The sequence below is a fragment of the Numenius arquata genome, chromosome 13 (assembly GCF_964106895.1).
Source record: "Numenius arquata chromosome 13, bNumArq3.hap1.1, whole genome shotgun sequence".
Taxonomy (NCBI): domain Eukaryota; kingdom Metazoa; phylum Chordata; class Aves; order Charadriiformes; family Scolopacidae; genus Numenius; species Numenius arquata.
In genome coordinates, this window is record NC_133588.1 from 3,242,190 (window position 1) to 3,267,513 (window position 25,324).

At 40.3% G+C, this 25,324-nt stretch overlaps 1 protein-coding gene across 1 annotated transcript in view; it reads right to left on the reverse strand.

Annotated features, from left to right (window-relative positions):
• Window positions 1-12,028: 12,028 nt before the first annotated feature.
• FTO (FTO alpha-ketoglutarate dependent dioxygenase) overlaps window positions 12,029-25,324 on the reverse strand; it is a 254,672-nt gene continuing 241,376 nt past the window's right edge. The window contains exon 9 of the mRNA XM_074157836.1: window positions 12,029-12,261. Coding sequence (XP_074013937.1) covers window positions 12,120-12,261 — 142 coding nt within the window. The 3' untranslated portion in view covers window positions 12,029-12,119. The remainder of the gene's footprint in view (window positions 12,262-25,324) is intronic.

The window sequence follows — 25,324 nt, forward strand, 5'->3', positions numbered from 1 at the left end:
GCAGACGTGTGTTTGAACTACAGACCTCTCAGCATCCTCAATCCAAGATGAGCTAGCTCAGGCTACCCTGTCTAGATGCATCCTCGGAGATCCCTCTGCATGAGGCTCTGGACCACGCGGGCAAGCACCAAATGGGTGTTGCGACAGGCAGCCGAGAGATCAGTTTGCCCAAAAGGTGATTTGAGATGAGTGAACGCAAGGGTACGCAGATAAATAAAAAATCCTGAGAAATCTTACTTTGGACATAGATTTTGTTTAAAGATCAGCATTGGAAATAAATTCTGCATGATTTATAATTTTCATATTGGCATGTACTAAAAATTAGTGTGCAACACGGAATTTTTTAGAAAGACTGCTCTGTTCCCAGCTTTCTTCAAGCATGTTTGATTCTGGCCCTCTGAGAATATTGGAATCTGCATAATACAAGTGTTTGTAACCTTTAAAAGTGGAAATGTCATAACTTAGTCTTAGTTAGTTAATTGTGGAGCCCTGACCATAATGAAAGTGCTGCTGCCCAACAAGCTTTGCACTACATTGATTTTTCTTCTATCAGCTGGGAGTTCTGGTAAAAGAACAATAGATCTAATAATATCAGCAAAGCAAAGAAAGTAAGAAACAGCGAGCTCTTCAAAATAAGGACATCACAATCAAATTCCAGATTTGAAATTATGTTTCTAAAAGTATGTTTAATACAAAACCTTGTTCTACGTCTATCAAGTCAAAGCTCGTATGGTTTAAAGTTCCTGAACAACTGCTTAATCAGGTAGCTCAGAGTTAGGCCCCAGAGGTTTAGCAGTTAAGCAATAAAAGAGAAACAAAAATAACTTAAGTTTCTGCAGTTAGTTGAACCCAGCAACAGCTCCTTAAACAGCTTTTACATTCCTATGGTTTGAAATGCCATAAAGCCACAAGATGCTCTGAAAAGCTATGAATTTGCTAAGTAGGATTTCACTTCCCCTTGTTATTAGAGGTCATTAAATTTATTAGATGTTAGTAAAATCCTTGTAAACAGAAAATATGGAGGCTGATAAGAGAGTGCTCTTTATTTTCACCCTAATAATTAAGATGCAACTAGGAATAGGATAATAGAAGCCTAATTTATGAAGTGCTGTTAGTTCCAAAATCTGTGACAGTTACGTAACAAGTTTGACACAGGCCTGTTGAAATGAAATATAATTGTGTAAAGAGTATATCATATAGATTAGATGAAAACTTGCACGTATGCTACCTTTAGTAGAAAATATGATGACTGTTACAAACTCTAAAATCATACTCTTCCCTCACTGAAAAAGCAGGTACCAAAGTGATAGTAACTTCCTCTACTTTTTACATATTTACAAACTTAATGTGGTTCTTCTATTTTGAGATGATCGTTCTGAAATTTAAATGATCTTGGAATAAAAACCACAACACTTCAGAAAATTTGTAGTAAAACCCACTTCCAGTTATGACGGTATTATTAGTTATGACGCTGGCTGACAGACACATTGCACACCTGCAACTTCAGCAATATAACTTGAGATCTTTTAGTTCAGGAACGAAGACTTCTCACCAAAGGGAAAGGAGAACATCTTTTAGCTATAGCAGGGTGTATAACCTTTGTGGAACTCTTATTCGGGGGTGTGATAACTGTATGTAACAGGGTATTAAAGTCTTTATGATGAAAGGACAACTGCAAGTCCCTCTCCTCAAAGAGAATTTCATAGAATCATAGAATTGTCTAGGTTGGAAGGGACCTTTCAGATCATCTAGTCCAACCATCAACCTCACACTGACAAAAACCATCACTAAACCATGTCTCTAAGCACTATGTCAACCCGACTTTTAAATACCTCCAGGGGTGGTGACTCCACCATTTCCCTGGGCAGCCCATTCCAAGGCTTAATAATCTTTTCAGTGTCAAAATTTTTCCTAATCTCCAATCTGAACCTCCCCTGGCACAACTTGGGGCCATTTCCCCTTGTCCCATTGCCTGTGACTTGGGAGAAGAGACCGACCCCCCCTGGCTACACCCTCCTTTCAGGGAGTTGTAGAGAGTGAGAAGGTCTCCCCTCAGCCTCCTTCTCTCCAGGCTGAACACCCCCAGCTCCCTCAGCCTCTCCTCGTAAGACTTGTTCTCCAGACCCCTCACCAGCTCCGTTGCCCTTCTCTGGACCCGCTCCAGCACCTCAATATCCTTTTTGTGGTGAGGGGCCGAAAACTGGACACAGAATTCAAGGTGGCGCCACCAGCGCCAAGTACAGGGGGACAATCACTGCCCCGGTTCTGCCGGCCATGCTGTTCCTGATACAGGCCAGGATGTTGTTGGCCTTCTTGGCCACCTGGGCACACCGCTGGCTCGTGTTCAGCCAACAGTCGACCAACACCCCCAGGTCCTTTTCTGCCGGGCAGCTCCAGCCACTCTGCCCCAAGCCTGGAGCGCTGCAGGGGGTTGGTGTGACCCAAGGGCAGGACCTGGCACTTGGCCTTGTTGAACCTCATCTCATTGGCCTCGGCCAATCCATCCCGCCTGTTCAGATCCCTCTGCAAAGACTTTCTACTCTCCAGCAGGTCGACACTCCCACCCAACTGGGTGTCGTCTGTGAACTTACTGAGGGTTCACTCGATTCCCTCGTCCAGATCGTTGATAAAGATGTTAAAGAGAACCAGCCCCAATACCGAGCCCAGGGGGACACCACTCATGACCGGCTGCCAACTGGATTTAACTCCATTCACCACCACCCTCTGGGCCCGGCCTCCAGCCAGTTTTTAACCCAGCGGAGAGTACTCCCATCCAAGCCATGGGCAGCCAGTTTCTCCAGGAGGATACTGTGGGAGACTGTATCAAAGGCCTTACTAAAGTCCAGGTAAACAACATCCACGGCCTTTCCCTCACCCACCAAGCGGGTCAGTTTGTCATAGCAGAACAGTTTTGTCAAGCAGGACCTGCCTTTCATGAACCCATGTTGACTGGGCCTGATCACCTGGTTGTCCTTCACGTGCTGCATAATGGCACTCAGGATGATCTGTTCCATGACCTTTAAGTTCTTATGACAGATTTTCTACAGAAAAGATGGAATTAGGGTAAAATTCAAAAATTTTTTAACAAGAAATGCACCCTGACTGTCTCTGCCTCATTGAAGACAAGCTGCTCTTGAGTGAAGAGACTGAAAGAGTGCCTTACCCACCTCCTCCAGAAGATGCCTACCCTTGAGCAAAGAGGAGTGAAGTCTCCTTGTGCTTGTATCCCTCCAGAAAAGGCTGCCTGATGGTTGCATCTTTTTTTTTTGAAAGGTCACTACTGCCATGTGTTTTATCCATTTTTATAAAAAGTTAAGGAACAGGAAAAATCTAGGGAATCTTTAACTCTGAGAGAACCTGAAGAAAAGGAACAGCTTAAGGGACTTTAGATGCTCATCTTGGTCTTTCTAGATACATGTAATGTATGTTACAATAAATTGCCAGAAATGTTTCAGAATAATACTGGTTTTGCAAACAGTTCTCCATTCAGTCGCCTGTATACAGACTTTTGGCTAAATTAATTAAATGTTTTCTAAAGCCAAGGAAAGAAAGTTCTAGGCTAAGAAATCAAATTTCTTACCTCTTGGAGGCCTTGCTGACTCTAAGCTGGAGTATCTGTGCATAATGCTCTCTGTCAACTCTTTTTGGCTTGGAGACTCCATTCCATCCTGGCAGGGAATGACCTGGCCTCTGTTATTCACGCTTTCGTCACCTCTTGGCTGGAATCTAGTAATGCAGAATAACTTGGGCACGCAGCCTTTGGCATTAAGGGAACTCCAGGTAGTATAGAACACTGCAGTGCATCTCAGCCACATGGGCACGTGCACATCAAATCATTCTGCCATACTTGACAATGGCACTCTTCAGAGTATCAAAGGAAATTTGCAGTAATGGTCTTTGCCTTGCTCTGTGACCTGAATCTGGGGTAGCTTGAACTTTAGGCTATCCACAGCCCTGCAATGGAGACAACTGATGATAACTATGCCTTCGACACAGTAGAGCCCTCCACAAAATCTGCTGTAAGTGGGAGATAAAAACATAAAATGAAGTTCCCTACAAACAACAGACACCACAAACCTTATCACCTTTTACTCTATGTGCAAGACACGTTTCTTTGATATTGCCTTGTTTAACATGACTACATATCTTTTAAATTACAAACTCTACTGCAACAAACATAGAGCAAACAGAGTATACACACAAACAGGTTGATGGTGTAGGTGCTGGTAGGCATTGAGTTCCTAATACATAATGTAAGAGTTTGTGTCAAATATGGCAAGTGTGGGGTTGCACAACCAGAAGAATATCTTCTAAACCTAGTAGTAAAGCCATAAATTTTTGCTGAAGGAAACACTATTACAGGGAGTAAAAGTCAGTCATGTTACGGTATGAGTCTTACCAAAGTAATCTGCCTTCTTTGCTAGAAGATTTGCAATATAATCAGAATGTAATTCCATTACTTCCAAGAATAACAACAAATTCCCTATTCTCTCTTTTATCTCTTTACCATTATTAAATTGTCAGCAGAAGCAGATGAGGATAACTATGCAACCTATCTTGGACTTGCAATACAGTTCAGGTAGAGGGAGACGCCTCACTGAAGAGCAGATTCAGAGCACCTTTGAGTTTGGTCCCTTGCAGAAGCTTACCTCTCACTATTCAGCATACAGGAAGCTTACAGAAGTTAATTTTCTCATGTAGGCACCTGAAGTTAGATGGTGTGAAAAATACACTCCTCTTCTTCCATGCACTGCAACAATGAGGCATTGAAGACAAGACCTAACACCTTCTGGAGGACAAATGATAGACAAACAGATTCTTTCAGTGGTTTATTTTACAAACGTCCATAAATTAGCAAATACATAACACAAATTTAAATATCACCATATATCTCACAGGCTTATATAAACAGCCCTTAATAAAAATTACATATAGCAGTACAAAATAACCGAGGAACAAAAATATCCTAATAAACTGGTTTGAAAACAAACGTACTTGAGAGAATGCTATCTGATACATAGCTTTTAAGTTTTCTCACTTTAAAGTCCTGTCAGCTTAACAAAGAACACAACTTGTTAATAGCATTACTGTTATTGCTGAGACAAAAGGGACAGAAAGGGCATTGGTGGGTAGAAGAGAAAGAACAGCAATGAAAGAATGGCGGAATGCTTTGATAATGTTTGGGTAATAAATTATTAGGATGTTCATCAAAATAACTAGAAAAGTAGTGCTCTCAGCAAAGTACTACCAGACTACCAAATAGGTACCAGACACAAGTGCTAACAGGTGCACAACCAGCGCTCATTCCAGTCTGTTCCAGCAACGCATCTTCCCCTGGATAAACAGCACCCAAATACCCACAGGGGGCCTTCTTAAGAGTTCCCTACTTCAGCAGTTACACCACCTTGTGGGGTGTGCAGTGCACACACTTAAAATACAGCTAAAAGAGTGTAGATTGTATTATATTGTCTTATAGACTGCATAGCTGCATATTCTCTAATTTAATAGTCCCAATAAAATTTACCTTTCCCATTGGGAGCTCAGGGGACTTGGAATATAACTAAAAGATTCACTGGAAAGTTTAATCAAACATTAGGAGGCCTGAAAAATCTCTTATTGCATGAGATGTTCTATTGTATATTATGCAACTAAATAATATGCTAAATATGACATGAGGAGGACAAATTCCAGCTCCACTTTCAGATATATCTTTGGAGAAAAAATGTTCTATGAGAGCATCTTTCATCTGTAAACGGAGCTGACTAACTGGAAGCAATCGAGACGTGCCGGCGATGGAGGGTGACGTATACTCCGTTCCCGTGTTTGCAGCCAGAAACCAGCTGCACTTTTGACCTCTGCCTCAGTTTCTCCGTGTAAAGCATCCTGAGATGATCCTTTAAGATAAAAAGCCACTTTAAAATATTATTACAACTAGATGTTAAATGTTTCAGGGAAGCTTTTGAGCAAAGGACCTTGGGAAATTTCTTCCCCTTCCGTATGTGTTATACCTTGATGGATACAATGGAATAGGAAAAAATGGAGGAGAAGCTTCTGAGAACATACAGGTGATTTCACTGCATTTGTTTCTTCCTTTTTTATGTAGACATTCATCTTCCACAAGAAACCAAGCTTCTCATGACATGCTGGATAGCAAAAAGCCCTAGTCATACATGCTTAGTTTCAAAGTTATGCTACTACTCGGGAGAGAGAAATAAATGTATACTATATTAAAAAAAATCATCACAGCCCTTTAAATGATTGGATAGTTTAGCTTTGAACGCAATTCAACCTAATAGAGGCTTTAATGGCTTTTGACAGATTGTTCCACTGATCAAGGGACATGTATGAGAATAACTGCCTACCAAGCCCTGATTTAATTTTAAGAAAAGAAAACTGAAGGTTAATGGTAAACAGAAGTTGATTGTTCACATTTTCACTGAAATAACTCTATCTGACCTGTTCTTAGAAGCAGTGAAATAAAGGATAATGGGAATCCTATACACCTGACTTTTTACTTTAGCCTCTAATCAACGGGACTAATCAGACCAAGATGTGCTGGCATGAAAGCAAGTATTTGACCATACAGAGGGGGAGGAGAACAACTGTTGTGACCAAATTCTGATTCATCACGGACAAGCACTGTAAAACAGTGGAGCATTAGAGGATGTAAACCATAGCATAGCGCGTCCTTTCCTATCATGTGATTTCTGAATGCATCTCCAAAGCAGCAAGAAGATAAACCACAGTTTTCATGTCATATGTGAAGTGCTCATACCCAAACATCAGCATTTTAATGTGATCATTTCATTAGTTATTTGTTCGCTTTTATTTGACTTGTTATTCAGCCAATTCTGCAGCCTTACTAAGTACAGTCTTTTTTGCAATTGTATAAATTATCTTCTCTAGTTCAGTGAATGCTCCCAGGCTAAGGTGAAGGGGACAGATGGATGTAAATTAAGATGCAAGCCCAGCCACATTGCCTCAGTTTGGACTGCAAAGAGAAGAGTGGCTCTATTTAGGATGGCCTCTGCCCTTAGAGGTGGGGTGAGGTGACAGCCAGAATGGGGCAGTTTGGGAGTCCTCAGAAACATTGAGTGTCGGTGGTTTTGCCCGAATCTTCCACCACTACCTAACAGCTCCCACCCTCTAACACTGGATTAGTGTAGGGCTGAGATTTTCACTCTGCTGTGGGGAGTGCAGAGCTTGTCTTTTTTTGGACACAGAACCTCACTGTGAACAGTGTTCTGCTTGTTTGTCTGACCCTTCCCCATGGCAGCTGACCGTCCCCGTGGGATAGTTCAGAAGATGAGCTGCAGCAACTTGAGTCTCAAACGGGAACCAGATGTTGAGTGGAGGAGGTACTCAGTCCATGGAGGTGTAGTAGGACAGAGGTGGAGGCTGAAGCTGGGGATCGGGGTGTCTCATGCCTGTTGCTACAGTGGAACAACCCCTCTTCCCAACTCTAACCTTGGTGCAAGAAGACAGTGGTCAGCTCCTAGCAAAAAGCTGAGGACCAGTTATTGAGGGGCAAGAGGGGGGTTAAGGAGCCAACATTAACTTTGCACCAGCTGGTAACAATTAAGGGAGAGATCCTGACCTGCACTGTACAAGTTACTGCTCAATGTCTCCCATGAGAGTTAAGTTAATAAAGTTGTGGCCTTAAGAAAGCACACCCCTTGCATCTCACGTGCATCTCATCTCATCTCTCTTACCCTCCTCTCATCCCAGTTTAGAGATCAGCTCCTGGGCTAGTTTAACCTCTGTTGTATTAGCCCACATTCCACTGCATGACACAGGACTAATGGAACTGCCCTACAATAAGGGAGAAAGAAGCAATGCCCACTCTTAATGCACTACAATATTCTAACCATCTTTCATGGTGGATCTTGGGAATTATTTTCTGTTTTTCCTGCTGTTATGGCACTGGAATCCCTGAATCTGTCCCACAGCATTACGTTGTCCAGCATGATCGTGCCCCTGTACTGGGCACTGGGGAGGCCCCACCTCGAGGGCTGTGTCCAGGTTTGGGCCCCTCACCACAAAAAAGATATTGAGGGGCTGGAGCGGGTCCAGAGAAGGGCAACGGAGCTGGTGAGGGGTCTGGAGAATATGTCTGATGAGGAGAGGCTGAGGGAGCTGGGGGTGTTCAGCCTGGAGAAAAGGAGGCTGAGGGGAGACCTTATCCCTCTCTACAACTCCCTGAAAGGAGGGTGTAGTCAGGGGGGGTCGGTCTCTTCTCCCAAGTCACAGGCGATGGGACAAGAGGAAATGGCCTCAAGTTGTGCCAGGGGAGGTTCAGATTGGATATTAGGAACAATTTTGACACTGAAAAGATTATTAAGCCTTGGAATGGGCTGCCCAGGGAAGGGGTTGAGGCCCCATCCCTGGAGGTATTCAAAAGTCGGGTTGACATAGTGCTTAGAGACATGGTTTAGTGATGGGGTTTTTTTTGTCAGAGTTAGATTGATGGTTGGACTAGATGATCTTGAAGATCCCTTCCAACCTAGATGATTCTGTGATTCTATGATTTTAAAGTGCATCTTGCATCATTACTTGTGAAACTAAAACTATATCTGGATGATAATAAGACAACTTATTTGGGTATTTATTATGTTGCGTGTTAGCCATCCAGACAGTTTCCAGTCAGCGATGACTCATGGCATTCTTAATTACAATTTAGATAATCAGAATCTGCTGTAAAGCTCAGAGCATAAGCATGATGCCTTTAAAATCTACTGTATTGAGATTACTATTTTTTATTTACATAACCTTTTAACAAGAAGAAAGGAGCTACAGGATAAAATATTTTTACATAAGGATATGTGAATAAAGCATTATAAAAACATTTCTAATTACATGGCATAACACAGCAGTTTTCTATCAAATACTTAAAAATGGCCTTTACCTTTCATCCCCCAAATTAGAGAAACAATAAAAGTTTTTCATTTTCTGCCAACATTTTCTTTCTATCAGTGTAAAACCGACTCTGTATCAGATTTTTTAAAGAAAGCCCTTGCCTCGAGCATTTCATTTGTATTGGTTCCATGTTTAGTCAGTAGCTTTTGTAAAATTGATGAATATTGTCTAAAGGCAAGTGCAGACAGGCAAACAGATCTGTATCTTCTGTAATCCATTTAGCCTGACACACACGTGCAAGCGAACTATTTTACCTTAATTCTCTCATGGCTGATGAAAAGTAAATGTAAGCAAAGTCGTGAACTTCACCATTTAAAAAGAATCACTGAATCTAATGTTAGAAGCTAATTTATACTCTCCCCTCTTCCCTGAAAAAAGACTGACCTTGGTCCTCGTGCCTCTAGAGCATCCAGACTTGGCAAACAGTTGCTACACAGACCACATCCATTAGAGACTGTCTTTTTCAGCTCATCCAAAATGGTAATGGGTTATCTAATGCTGGAATATAAATGGATTGCTAAAGTATCATTGCAACATGAGCTAAATTATAACGATTTGAATAAAATAATGAAAACTTTGAAGAATTCATCTGCTTCTAGTACGTAATCCAAACACAGCAATAATTTACACTTGATCTCTCAGTTTTTTAACAGATATTTACCTTCAACCATGTTCTCCTCCTGGGGTACCCTTTGGCTTTACTACGTACTTCAAACAGTTCCATCAACCTTACTCATGTCTTTGCTATCAGCTCCTGTGGGCTTTGGAGATATGAAACCCTCTTATACTTCTGTATTTCAGCGGAACTCAATCAAGTTACACTGATTTAGATGATGTGAGACTGGAATGCAACACAGAGCATTAATCCTCTTTAACCACTTCATTATTGGTATTTTGGCAGTGAATCTTAGGTCTTATCCGTTCCAAAGGTGTTCATTTGTCTATGTCATTGCTATCCATGGCTTAAATGAGTGCTATCCAAGTGCACTGAGGCTAGTACTAGTTCAGCTAATTCACTAGCTTAAATCTTCAGCATAGACAAGACCTAGAATCATGTATTTTTTAAAAATTCTATTGCTGCCAGCAGCCTCCTAACACAAGAAAAATGCAGTGTTTTTTCACTACTGCTGGAAATAATTATTTGCCAATCATTTTTTAATAGCTATGCCTCCACTTCAGCTACAAACTACAACATTGATATGCCTTCTCTACCCTGTATGGCTGTCAGATTCATTTCAATACTGTGATCCCCACGGTTTCTAGCAGCGCTTAATTAAACACAAAATAATCATAAAGTAACAGCCTAAACAAACAAACAATCCCCTCAAACGCTGTGTTAACAGTGTTACATCATTAGCTTGTTTGAATTCATCTCGCTCATTTCCAAAGTAATATCTGTTTCTGTGAGAACTGCCTTTTCAAAAGCAGAATTCCCACATCTTCAGTTAGCTTTTCTCTAAGTGATCTCCAAAGTAAACAGTATTTTGTGTGGCATTAATCCAAATATATGCTATTTGCCCACTGGTAAAGCCAGCTTTAGCTAGTGCAGGAAAGAAAAAGCTATGCCCATAACATAGTATTTCAAAATGTTAAGAAATCGGTGGCACGAGAGATAACAGATGGATCAAGGTTATAATATAATCAAACCTACTTTAAATAATAATTTATTCTTCAGAGAGTCTTTACGCTCTACAGGGTGGCTAACAGTTTTAGCAGAAGTCCAGGACTACAAGGAAAATGCTTGATGCAGGTTTTTACACTTTTGCTGGCATAGCTATGTCAGAGGTGTTGAGGTACAATCTCTACTTGATATAATTGTCCTGGCAAAAGCTGGTAGGTGTGGACCCAGTTTTATACCACTAAACCTGAATTTTTGCTGGCACAGCTTCTTTAGCTCCAGGGAGGTCTGGCATATGTTACACTGTCAAAAGCACAATTTTCGGCAGTACAAGCCTCATCCACACACGGAGTGCTTTGCCAAAGCAGTGTACTGGTATGCTCTGGGTAAGCCTGGCCTCAACACCGATTTTAAACACAAGATTAACACAGGAGGTGTATTCATTTCTTGGTGGCAACGTCAAGCTCTGAGTCTTACTGGTTTCTTTTGTAGTGGTAATACAGACTGAGCGCTGTTTCACCATAATATGATTTTCTTCTGCTTTCTGTGGCAAAGGAAAAGGCGTAGACCAGCTCAAGTTAAAATAGCAACTTAAGTAAATGAAAAATCTCTCCCTCGCGCAGGAGTGCTAACACGGAATTATTCTTTTCATAACATGTTATTACCAAACAGATCACAAACAGCGTCATTTCTCATAGTCTTCTGGTTTTGTTCTCATAGATCTCATTAGGTTAACACAGATGCTGCAGTGCCCAGTATCACACAACCTAAACCTAATCTCTCAGGGGGCTTGACACCCCAAATGAGAACCCTTTCTAAGGTCCATCAGCTTTTTAGGGAATGCACTGGGAAACCTGGCCTCGGAATAGGATTTGCAACATGCAGAAACAAAGCAATGGTTAGGAACCAAATTCTGATTTTCAGGGAGCCCAGGAGGTATATATTCCCATCAGAAATCTCTCCCAGTACTACTCAATTTCCGTGATGAAAACCAGCAAGAAGGTCTTGGGATCTATGTCAGGATGCTCCTCCAGAGTTCCTCATCTGAAAAAATGCTCTAACGAGGAGCCACTGCACAAAGGACTTTCTCCACCATCTACTGTGCCTTTATCTTAGTGGATGAAGTGGATGTATTGTGTGCCCAGCCCTATGTTGGAGATATCATCTCAAGCTGGCATCTCATTAGGATGCCTAGATCGTGGATTCTGCTTTGTCACAGGTGTGCACTACACCTTGTGTTGCTCGAACCTGCCAAACCAGAGGCAGTTGTGGAAGCTGAAATTTAGATGTCAAGGGAACTTGTGGAGAAACAGATATCCATGGGCTGAAGGGTCAATGGGAATTAAGAGTGGAGGAGGAAATAACTAAGGCTGGTGTTCTGGACTTCGGGTCTTAAAAGCCACATGTTTCTGTAGATTTGGGCCTCATCTTTTTTATTACGAGAAAGTAACTAAGTGAAATGTGCATTGACACGTAACACGACTGAGGCACCATAAAGCTGAAAAGATTTATTTTAAACGAAAAGGCTTCTATCCAAATGATAAGCATCAATAATTCTAGGCTGGAAGTTCACCTGTTACTCTACCTACTGAAGAAGATTTTGTAGATTAGCAATTACTTCTTCAAGATCATATGGCAGAGGCATACTACTTTCATCATCTGTCCAGAAGGGATGGCATTCCGGTTTCTGGTCTTCTGGCAAGCCCTCTGCCGCTTCCGACTGGCATCTGCAAAGAAGAGTAAGCAGATGAACTACTTAAGTAAAACTGTATCAAGAAACTGAATACTCAGCAAGGATACATTTGTGCATTAATTCAAAGAGAAAGATGATAATAAAAAAGAAATACCACACCTTCTGACCAAATGGATTGTTCATTTACAGTGAAGCTGATTTCTGTTGTAGGCTTTGTATTTTCTACAGGGATTTCTCAAAAAGCCAATCACAGAGAAAACTCAGTTAGTGTACCTTTATATGGTGAATTATTTTTTCATTATCTCAGCTGTTATTTAAAGCACGTGATTAAACCATTATCAGATTTAAATGTTTGCCGGTTTCCAATGTATTACTAGATTATTGAGAAAGATTAAACTGAATTTACTGCATTAAGGTCAGGGGGGATAGATTAAACAATATTAAAGAAGCCGGACTAGCTTTGTAGATTCTGGAGATTTACAAGTGTATCAACCTGCTTAGCTCTGGAAAAGGCAATATAAAAAGAGAAAATTCTATAAAGATAAATGGAAATAGAGGTTAATAACAACTTCCAATGATGAATAGGTGGGCAAAATTTCAATAAAATTAAATTAAGAGGTTAGTGTATGTTAGTCCCCAGAGAAAATGTTTAAATTACAGTGTTTTTTATTAAATGGATTATTCATCAATACTAGTGAAGTCTAATTATAATATTCAACTGAACTGCAGCCTGCAGAGGGAAGTTTTATAAGTGGCAACCACCACATCTCTTAAGATTAGGCTGTAATACAACATGCTGCATCAAAAAAATTGTCACAGTTTAAGGAGGATTTCTCCCCCTCCCTTCTCCTCTTCCCTCAAACAATTTGCATGTTGCTGATTAATTAGTTAACGTTTGCAATGGGACACGACAAAGAAAAATGCTAAGCATTGCTGTAATTTTGGTAGATACTACAGGTCTCCATAGTTCTTCAAAGACGTAAAAAGCAAATTGTAGAAATACACTTTTATGTCTTGTAAGGCATTTTTTAAAATTCACGTTTTATAAAGTAAGTCATTGTTTTAACAATTTTAAAGTTGTTTTAAACATATATGTCTCTCTCATCTCTGTAAAACGAACTCTAAAAATATTGACACGTGCAACTTCCTTGTCTACACCATTGGCCTTCTGGAAGAGACTGTTTCCAAATGAAAGATGTCTTCTTCTCTTGGGAATTATTAATGGCAGCGTAATCCCCATGAGAAAACATACTTCAGCTTTACACCCATGTTGGTGTGTGGTTAATTGCCGCACCAGCATCCTGGGCACTCAATCCATCGTACATTACACTACAAGGACAGTATTAACACATAACATTCCAATATATCTTCAGCTCTCCACATCAGCCCCTGATAATAGCATCTGTTAACATGCACTAAGTACTATTATGTAGCACATCACTTCATAAATAATAAGATTAGCCGACCTCAGGGCCCTGGGAAGAGTAATGTGTTTAAATGTTCTCATTATTTATTTAAAACAAGAATTAAAGGAACAGAAGCTACTTGTGACAATCCTCTTAGCATAAATATTAAACTGTTTGCATTGATAAGCTGCACTGTACAGAATAACAGAGGATTTGTTTTGCCGGCTGCTTTATAATAGTTGTTAGAGCAAATGCAGTTTAGTGTATGAGTTCTGAGAGGTACTTAACTGATTGTGCCATCATGTTCTGAAGACATTTTCCAAATTATATAAAGGAACAGGAGGAAATTAATATGCAGGGGAAGCTGAAACTAATTACGGCATAACTCTATAAGGCTTTTAAAATCTTGCTTTATTTTCTGTCTTGGCACAAAATAATACGCTCAATTTGCTGGGTAGTATAAGATATTCCAGTTTAAGCATTTCAATCTAAAAGTGGATAAATTAACCATGTAGAGATTATTGCAGATGACAAATCAAGAAGCTCAGCCAGTAAATACTGCAGAGATATTATGTGGTCTGCAAAACTCAACTTATAATAATGAACATTCTCTCTCACACATCTGCTATTAACAACAGAATTTTCATTGAGAGGAATAACATACCAACTTCTAGCTTCTTTGTGATTTCAGAGCCCTTTTTTACCTTTAACGTCTCTTTTTTCCCCCTTGCTCTCTCACACAGAAGGACTGACCAGCTTTTCCCTCAACATTTGGGTTTTGGGCACTTGTGTCACTGTAGAAGTGTCACAAGTCACAGTGATGCTGTGACTGAACAGCCCGTGAGCAACTATTCTCGTTGGTACTTTCCCTTCTCTGTTTTTCGTACCAGCAGAGTCATCTCTGAAAGGTCACCCCACAACTAAGCATGTGCCCTAACTTCCAGGCAATCTCGCCCGCGGGAAGTGTTAGCCATATCATACTGCACGTGAGGGATCAGAGGAATGGAAGTGTGCCAGGTCCTTAGACTTCCTGTGCAAATCTGTTGAGAGAAACGCATCAGTACGTTGTAAAAGTATGAAAAAAGGGTAAATCAGTGCCTTGATATTCCAAGTTCTGCAATCCCATAGCTCCTTTGTCTTTCTGCTCAGGATTTCTATGGCTTTGCTTTTTATCACTAACAAGAAAAGCAGTGACCACTACCTTTTTACATCTTGCGAGTCACCTATTTTGACCAAAATTACAATCCCTGTGCCGGACCTGGTGACATCAAAGTCAACTCAAGTTGCTCACATTTAAAGCTATGGCGCTGGGTTCTGAGAAGTCATCGCCACGACCTGGCAGTTCATTAAGCAATTCACTTGAATGGCATCCACTAGCTTGAACGCAGTCATCCAGATATGTGCCTTCTGACTCAAAAAGCAAAACCAGTCCTTTCCAGATGATTATATTACTATTGATCTTAATAAATTTCTGTGGGAGAAATGTTTCCTACAATGCTCTGTAATTTGTAGCAGAGTAACACACCTGAAGATCCTGCAAAGGGATAGCAATGTTTTTATCTGAAGCGGAACAATCACAATAACTTAAAATAATTGCACAGAATTATTTTGAATTCCTTTGTATCCAGGAATAGATGGCTAATATCTAATGGCTAATGGCTAATGTCAGTGATGATTACTCAGAATAAACAGAAATTCTATCTTTTCCCAGCTACAAAAGAATTTATGAGGCTGCACGTGGCAAATACTGCAAACATCCAAGTATGGTGGTAGTGGGAAAGTACCAAAATATATCATATTGTAAGTTAATTAAAATATTATATATTAATTAAAAACTGTTATTTGAGTTAATAAAGTCCAATCTCCAAAGGAGAGTAGATCCAATCTGTGTATATTGTATGCACAAAATGTGTTAAGAGTGGAAATAACACACACTCTGAGATACAGAACAGATGCCACATCAAGAGGCATCTTTCACACTTTATTTGCAGGAGAACAGAAAAACTGCCACGGCCTATTTCAGAGCAATTTGGTTCCAGCACTCCAATAATCTGCGGTCACCAACATATTAAAGAAAGGATGATTTGTCTAAAAGTGTGCACAACATATAAAATGCTAAAACAATCAAGACCTGTGCCAGTTTCAATTAAAAAAGCCCATTTTTAAGGAACAATTAGCTCCTATTAGCTCCTGTTGCAGTGCACATTCTTGTTACCTCTCCCCCATAAACTTCACAGGCTTCGGATCCCCTTTATCTCCATTTTTGCCCAATGGACTTTGTTCATTAATATTTACCGATTAATATAAGTTGAACTAAGTCATGAGCAACACTTGTACAGCTGTACGCCAATATACGACTCTTTCTCTTGGAAGGTGGCTAATTTCACCGCGGGCAGGTGCACGATCCCGGAGACAGACACTTGCCCGGTTGAGGTCCCCCGGGCTGCGCTGACGTTTTGATGATCAGGGTGTCAGCTACATTAGAGGGCACTGATCACGATGCTAAAATTAACCAAGCTCGCTAAAGTATGTGTTAATTATGAGTATGCAAGCAGTCAATAAAAGGTTAATGCAAAAGTCAAAGGATAAATTTATTTCAGTATTGCATCACTCTACTGACTAAATGACTAACATTATGCTTTGTTTTTAATCGATATATTTTACAGTAATGCGTGAGCCATTGATTCGAAAAACAGTCTTCTTTCTAACAGTTAAGTTTTGCAACTGCTAAGTATCCAGTATCAATATACTTAAAACACTCTTTTTTCAGAGTAGATACCTTTTTGTTCCGTTGTCAGGAACAGGAATGCACATAAGCCAGGAGGCGGCCTCGGGTCCTGCTGATGAATGTGATTAATGCAAATAAGAATTATTACCTAGGAACCTAAATAAGGCACTGTGAATTAGAGTCCCTGGATTGGATTCCACTGCACTGTTTGTCTACTCCACAGAGGCGCAGTCAAATCAGATCAATAGGGGTCAATTTGCGGCTCAGGCTGCACAGGCGTGTTAAGAGTGAGGAGATGATGAGAGCAGCCCAGTTTCCAAGATGGTACTAATTTAGCTGCCTACGCCTGGCAGTCCAAAGACCAATGGAGATCACGTGGAACTTCATAAGGTGAGTCAAGGAACACGGGTCTGGCCATCTTCCCCAGGTACTGACATGGTCAGAAAAGGCTGACCAAGGGCTGACCAAATTGGCTCTGCATATATCGAAGTACAAGCTCACCCATACATGCTTCCTCCAGCACTCCTGAAATTATTACCTTTTATGTGGAAGTTATTTCCTCCCTCCATTCATGCTAGAATAAAGGTGTTACTGAGCTGTTACTCAGAACTTCAGAGTATCTTTTAAAACAATGGCCCAGGTAAAAACAGGGCTTGGCTCACCCTACTAAGACAAATGCATTCATCGATCCCACACTAATATTGGTTAAAATGACACAACGCTGCTAACATGGAAGCAGTTCTGAGTAACAGTAGTAGCTTCTTCAGACAGCATCTTCCATTCTTAAGATTCACAATGACTTTGCAAATTTGGGTCTGATCAAGTACGGCTTCTCACTGTCCCAACACAGAGCTCTGCTGCGTGAACCCAAATCCTAACAGTACAGGGACCTGGTACATAGAGTTTTGCTTGCAGGTTTGGCTTTTTTCATCCTCATGCTTCAAACCTTTCCCCTGCCTGGAAATTATCATGCAAACCATGTGTAGTGACTCTAATCTCAGGGTTAGGATCACCCTATGTCATTTCAAGCTCACATTCTCAGTTGCCAAAGCATATACAAGAGAATACAGTGTGTTCTCAGGTATCTGAATGGTTATGCAAAGCACAGAGAAAAAGATGAGATTACACACATAATAACAATTACTCAAATAATTTAACCTTGATTTTTCTTTTTCCTAAATAGCGTATCTCATTGACAGATATGGCAAATTTACTTCTGCTGCTGAATGCATCACAATTAAAACCTGGCACCGCTCAAGTCAAAGTTGAAACTTCCAGTGATTTCAACATGGCCAAGATTTCAATCCAAATGCTTTTCCAGAAAGCATTCACAATAGCCATGAGCTAATAAGCATAATAATGAAAATCATCCAAAAGAAACTATGGAAGGAATGAAATAGGCTGAATATAGTTTCTCAAAGTGAAATTTAGCAAGGGATACTCAGTTTAGATTTTTCATCCATTCACAACAGTGGTTAAATTATTGCCATTGTAAGTCAGTTAATACGTTGTGGAGTAACAAGATGTGATGTTCTGTAACTTCAAAGTTGCCACTGAAAAAAAAAAATCTGTTTTATCAAACTGAATTGCTCAGTAAGGCACAGAGAAACTCTAAAGTAAAAACTCGAATTGATGCTGTAAATACACATTCTGTTTCCCCTTTGGACATGGATAGGATACTGGGATAAAGTCCCTAAAAAGGACTGCAAAAGTCACCCCAGTTATTTGAAGAACCGAACTTTCATTTATCTTCATGAAAAATTAAAAGGTGGAAGGGGTAAATGTAATTGATGATAAAATGGAACCGGGGTGAGAAATCTGAACAGCAGCTGCTCTCCAGTTGGGTGCCCATTCCAGCACTAGCCATTTTAGAAATTACTATATGCCTAATTTTAAGTTTTCTTCTACTCCAGACACCCGTACAGTACCTGTAACGAGAAAATTTCCGACCACTGATTAAGGATCAAGGCCACCAAGTAGACTGCTGAGAACAATTTTATAGCTAGATCTATTTGTCAGCATGTCCATGAGATACCCGTAGTGACGAATGGGGCGTTTTGCCAGCTGACCAGCTAGGAGCTGCTGACCTCTGACATCGGTCGCTGGAGGTGGACGCCTGAAACCTGCATTGCTCCTTCCCGGCCACATGGAACAATACGGGGGTCAAATGGCCAGGGTGATTATAGATGTCATACCTGAGGCAACCCCACTGGAGCTTTAGCGTACCCAGAGTCGAATTCCAGAGCTCGGCACAAAGCTGAGACAACTATAGAAAGGTACAAACCAAAAGGTGTGTGGTTTCACAGAGGTGTAAGGTAGCCAACCCTGCCATGAGGGAAAAGGGACACATTGTTCTCAAAGAACAAGGAAAACAAACACAGTTGAAGAAACGGCAATTCTTCCCTCCAGAGAAAAAACACACAACAGCCATTACGTCACTGGGAGAGAGCTCCAGCCTGGATCGGCTCTAGAGAGGGAAACCATTCTATGCTCTCCCAGGAGCACTCTTTCTGGAGACCTGCTCCAAGATTACATAGATTTACATCGAAAGATGGAGCTAAACTTCTTTATAGTTAAAAAATGTTGATGTCTTGACTTCTGGTTTGGCTTATTTTAGAGGAAATAACATCTACAAAATCAGTATTTCAGCTGGAGTTTCATCAAAATTGAAGGGTGTTTGGAAAATGGGGGTTAGTTAATGCCCTATCATGAGACAGGGTTAGGGTTGAATGTCTTCTTATCTCTTTGTTTCAACTCTGCAAAACATAATCAAGCCAATAATTTACAACTCCTTCACTTGGTATTATGATTAACTGTCATAATTTGTACCCTAAAACTGTTTACTGAAAAAACAAAGGATGGAGAAAACATAAATATATTGAAATATAACAATATGAAGATGTCTTCTTCATATGGCTGTGCTTTGTCTTTATCACTGATAAAATTCTATTTTTTCATGCCAAAACTAAAATTTTGAAAGCTATTGAGTTCAATCTAAACATCAAACCAAAGAGTTTTCTTAGCTTTTTTAATTAACCAATCAAAAAGTTGTCACCCTTGGCAGAGAGTATTTCTTTCAGTTGTTCCCTGCTGTGACTCGGCACAACTGAAACCTTCCCAGGTTCACTCTGCCTTTTAAGAACAAACCAAATTGTAACAATAATTGACTTTGCAAACCAGATTTCAGAAGCACTTGTCCCAAACAGGCAGTGAAATGAAGTGGCCAGATGGAAGAGAGCAGTGCTTCCTTCTTCTGAACATCTAATTCCCAGTGTGTTCCCACGGAGTCTGTCCCATTTACATGAAGTCACCGCTGACGTTCTTTCATGTGCTGTAGCTAGAGTGTGCCCAGCCAGAAGTAATGGCTGAGACCAGGAACTGCATTTATAGAAGGCACAAAATGAGTTTGTTTCCAGATATAAAACTTGAAAAGAGGATGCCAGATTTAGGAAGGGATGGAGGCAACATCGGTTAAATTTTAATCCAAGAAAAAAACTTAGTATCGGCTGCACAAATGTCCAAGTACAAACACACATAATGGGATGTTAGAAGACTTCTCCTGTCTGCTTCTTTCAGAAGTTGATAATGACTCGTGCCACTGATGCATTTGGCCCTTACTAGGGAACCAATGTTTAGAGTCACTGACCCAAGAGCTTTGTGCCTCCAAAGGCCCCAACTCCACTGGAAATGAGGATGCTGCTAAAATATCCCGAGGTGACACAGTAGGGTAGCCTGACAGCAGCCAGCATCGTCCTTGTGTGTACTTCTACAAAGTGAATCTATAGCAGAATCCATCGTTCAACACTGGCCTGCAGAGTGCCTTTTGCTGTTCCACAGAGATCAATGAACCCGACACTAAAGAGGTTTAAGTGACTGTTGCCTGAACTTGAAAATGCCAGAGTTTCTACTGTTACCCAAATTGTAAATCAGGTAAGTATGAGAAAAATAGAAATTGTTAAAACCCTCCAAACGTTGAAATAACAGCAACCAAAGCACTGGTGGAGTCCAACTGTGAGGAGCTTTCAAGTGGTGCACCATCGTGTGTCACGTGTATTTGTAGGAATACAAGAAAAACTCACAAAACTCTTTTCAAAGAATGTTTTGCTTTGCCTTAACTGGAGACAAATTAAAATAAATTTTCAACTTTTTTTGACTATGATACTAATTGAAATCTGTAAAAACATGTTTCAGACTTTCTAAACTATTTGGCTGACAAACTATGGGAATAGATAAAGATTTGCCGCAAAGTATCCTCAGCTCCAGAGTGGGGATTGTAAAACAAAGCCTCAGAAACAAGCCAGCTCCATGTGGAAAGAATGGAAGAAAAGTGGGCACAAGAAGCTACTTTCTCTAATATATCCATCTCTACCACGGGTGGATTAATAAACAGGATTCTACCCAAAAGACATTTTGTATGAGACTCTCAGTGATCTTCCTCACCATGTCCACCACCAACTCCACCCGACCACAGGGCAGTTCCTGGTAGATGGCACTGCAGCAACTGCAAAGCCACCAAAAAATGGTACTGGCATCACATGCGTGATGTAAACTTGACTTCCCCAGATGGAGACTTTCCTCGCTTTTGTGGCCCCTGTCCAACAGACCCAGGAACGGTCCATGAGAAAATCAGAGCGCCTCCTATTCCCACAAGAGAACGGCTGCGTGGGGCAGCCTCCACTCCATGTTTGTTTGATTTTTTTAATTAAGAAACATCACTACTCTCTATATAAAGTGCAGGGGGTAGGGAAATCCCCCAGAGAAATACTGAATAAATAACGCAGCATTTGCTGAAAGATGAAGTTAAATCCAATTTAACCTATAGGTCTACAAATTGTTCCCTTTCAGCCCCGTTTCTTAGATGCTTTCGTTTCCTGTTTTTAGAATAAAGCAGTGTATCCTGACTGTTTAGGAACTTTATACATATATATATGTTTATACATATATATATATACACACACCACTTCATACCAATACTGGCAAAAAATCCCATCAGTCCAAAAGAGACAGCATTTAGGAGGGAATTTTCAGCACCGCAGACATGCATTTAGTTATATACTTTTCATGATCAGAAACGAGATGCGAGTCATTCCCTCTGTGCTGAGAATATTTGGCTTTGACTTCAAACAATGTAGAAATACATCAACCTCAATATAATTTATATTCTCTCAAAAGGAACCTAAAATGCTCTAAGCCTTTGCTGAGGCATCTGATGTTCCAGTCCCCTCTGTTGCACCGTATGATCAGCTGTTTTATTTCACTTGCGATCCTTGCTTTCCTATGATTTTTTCAGACAAAGAAACAAAATGTCTGCTATACACCGAGTATAAACACAGCTGACTTGTTTTCCCCAAAGTATTGATTTTATGCACTTTTAAAATAGCTATTTTCATTCTGTTTGCATAATCAGCTGGGGCATTGTTCCTCTACATTTGCAGAAACACAGATGGAATTGCTGATTTGGAGTCTTTGGAGAGATTTTACAGTATTCTCCAGAATCTAAGCTTCTATTAAAATAAGGTTTCGAGCACTTCTGGTTGTGAAGATAGCCTGGACAATGTAAATTGGTGCACAGTTATCTTGTTGAGTCCACAACCAGACAGACAGACGCAACAGCACCAAGGGAGCCGTGAACTTCCCCCACTTATTTTATTGGGTGTTTACTTGGGGCCAGATGCTCCCCTCTGTCGTGCAGAAGGGCGTTAAAAGACTGAGAAAAAGAGAGGAAAAGGAAATGGAAATAAAAACCAACAAAGAGGAGAAAAGGAAATCTCCCCAGCCTGCTCCCCAGGGGGCTGCAGATGCCCTCCCTTGCCAGTATTAGACTGCTGGAAGATTTGGGGCTGAGCCATGCATATGGCACGTCTTTCGAAAGACACTATTTTCCAAAAGAACGTCTCAAGAAAAGTTAATGACACTTCCAGCACCGTTTACTGTCCCGCTGTATCTTTTGTTCTCCTTTTATGTGGATGTCACATAGCCAAGGAAAAAGGTAAGTGTAGGATGGTTTTAGATGACACTGCGGGAGGATGGCCCTTCCGTTTAATGCCCCCTCGTTTAAAGTAAGCAAGCGCATTTTCCAAAGAACTTGAGGGTTTGCAGGCTCTGCCCTTCTGCAAGAAAGCCGAAACATTTAACTTGTTGAGCGTGCATTTTTCCTTAAGACAACCTTTCACGTTATTAAAAATCAACTGCTGTATGACAAATCCCTATTTGTTATATGTGGAAAGTAAAATCAAAAGAAGCATGACTGAATGCGAACAGCAGTAACCATTTTACTTGATCCTTACATCAGACTGGACAGAAACGGGCTATATCTTTCCAGCATCAAAGCTACATAACCCTTTCGGTCCGAAGTGCTTCCCGCGTCGCTCCTGATGCTGCTAACACAGCCCAGCCTCACCATCCCACAACCTCCATCAGGACCAAAGCAAGGGTGATGCTTGGGAGCAGAATGGAACCACAGACCTTCAGTATTTGTAAGAACTACCGTGCAAGAAGGCTTCCGCATATGGTTCTACACGGAACAGTCCTTTGCTGATGTAAGTTTATTAGGGAGAGCGACACGAAATGGAGATCCTGCCCCAGGAACCATGTTGTCTGGTCGCTCTCAGGCTCTCATTAAATGCAGCTCTCCCCAGCTTTGGTCCATTCCGGTGCTTCATTAGCCAAAAAGGAACTATGACAGACTGATAGCAAGCACCTTACGGGAAAGAAAATCAATCACAAGACTAACTCTCTATTTGCAGACTGAAATTAAGAACTTGCTTATCACTATAACTTGTCCTATAAATACATATGTGTACATATCTATATCTATACATGGATATATACCCACACAAATATATAAGAGGAGCTTACACCACATTTTCTATCAAGAGATACGGCCTTGAACTCCTATGTGGCTTAGGGAAGAGAGAAAAAAAAAAAGGTTTATTGAGCTGCAGAACTACATTGTCTTCCCTGTGTTGTGCACCTCGGCTGTAGCCTGCAACCAGAATGTTTATAACACATATTGGAACTAATACTATAAGAGCAATGCAATCCTATGGACTAAAACACAGTTTCCTTTAGGTCAACATGAGGTCAAACAGAAGCAGGAGGGAACAAATAATAGGAAAATGAGAAAGCAGATCCAAGAAAGGCAGAGAGGCTCAAAAAAGAGGAAGAAGCAGCTTAGCAATAAAAAAGAGAGCCTCATGTAACTAATCACATTTCAGTCACCGCAGAATTTCTCCATGGCTGCTGCTTTATTCAGTGATATTTTACGGATAAATCATTATAAAAATATACCACCAAAAAATACCAGTGCTGGCAGAGAAATAGACTTGATGTCCCAGGAAATGCTACAGTACATCCAGGCACAAATAAAAATCATAGGGCAACAATATGCTCAATATGGTTCTTCTCTACTTCTGTAAGTGGAGTAAATCTTTCTGATTACCAAACAAGACCTCAGAATTTTTTCTATGTACACTTTGCATTTCAAAGAACTGAAAACATTATATAGAGATGTTAAATATCCTTTTCTTCTTTGACTCGTAAATAATTGCCATCACCCAAATACAATGTGAATAAACACATTTCTTTACTTATTTCTATTAAGGGAAGAAATTCCATGTGAAAGTTCAGCGTCACTATATCTCAAAATTTTGCAATTAATGTAATTCTGCAATATTTTTAATACCAACTAAAATTCCAGTATAGACCGAATGATGATTTAAAGTTATTAGACAGGAATACCCGTTCCTTTACGGAATATGATCACATTCAACCAATTTAAACACATAATAAACTACATGCAACTGATCCTGTCCTACTTTCACAGACATTATTTCCACGAGTGCTTAAAAAAGTGCAAGATCCTGATCTACAACATTCTGTCAGTGGACTTGAATTCTCTCAGCACCATGAAGAACTTGTTCACCCAAGTGAATGCTACAAGTAGGTAAAACCTAAAATGTCTATTGCCGCAAATGCATATAGCTCTTCATATCATTTTCTGTGGTGTAAAGAATCCTTCTGACTGCAATATCAATGACTTTAAAACCACAGAGTAAAACTTTAGACCTTTTGGTGGTGCCAACTCACTTGTTTTATATGCTATGATATATAGTCCTGGCTTTGAGCTCTCTCTCACTACTGATGTTTTTGATGCTTTGTTCTCTTTTTACTTTAGGATGGAAAATAACAAATAATGCTGAGTTCTCTTCTTACTCTTGAATTCTTCTGATGTCTATCTTCAGAACTCTTCTAACATCCAATTTATGTCATTCTTTTTCTTTCTTATGCTGTGAATTTGAAACGAAAGAAGGTAACATAATATCATAAGATCTACGGACGATTGAAATGGCCTTCGGAGTAAACTTCAGAGTTATTCGTAAAACTATCTTGCCCGAGTAGAAACTGAAAAATTGCTTTTCAATAGATAATGCAACTACTCTTGAAATTCTTCTTGGATGAAGTTACTGCCATAGGGAACACTCTGACGATAATAAAGCATATGGTGCCAATGCCTTAAGAGCAGTTTAGATGGGTTATTTTGTTAGTATTCGCAAAGCACATTTCAAATTCCTTTCTCAAACATTTATGTGCTGTCTCTTGACTAATTCTTTATTACAAAATGGCTACAAAACCTGGAGTTTGTTAATGAGAGAAGCTGACATCTGCTGTGTTGATTGACCTGCAATGCTACTCTCACATTATTCTGTCATACAATTCCTCTTAAAACATCACATCAGAATTCCAAAGACCTCTTACTTTTGTTAATTAAGGACTTGATTCAATCTTCTACCAGGACTGAGAAAAATGCGTAGTCACATATTTAAATGTCATTTAGCTCAGTGGAACTTTCAAATATATTTCAAGTTCAGTACAAGCTTAAAAGCTTCAGTGCATCGTGTCCCTAGAGAAGATCTCTACATCACTGCTCAATGCACAGCCGTATACCTATACATCATTAACAG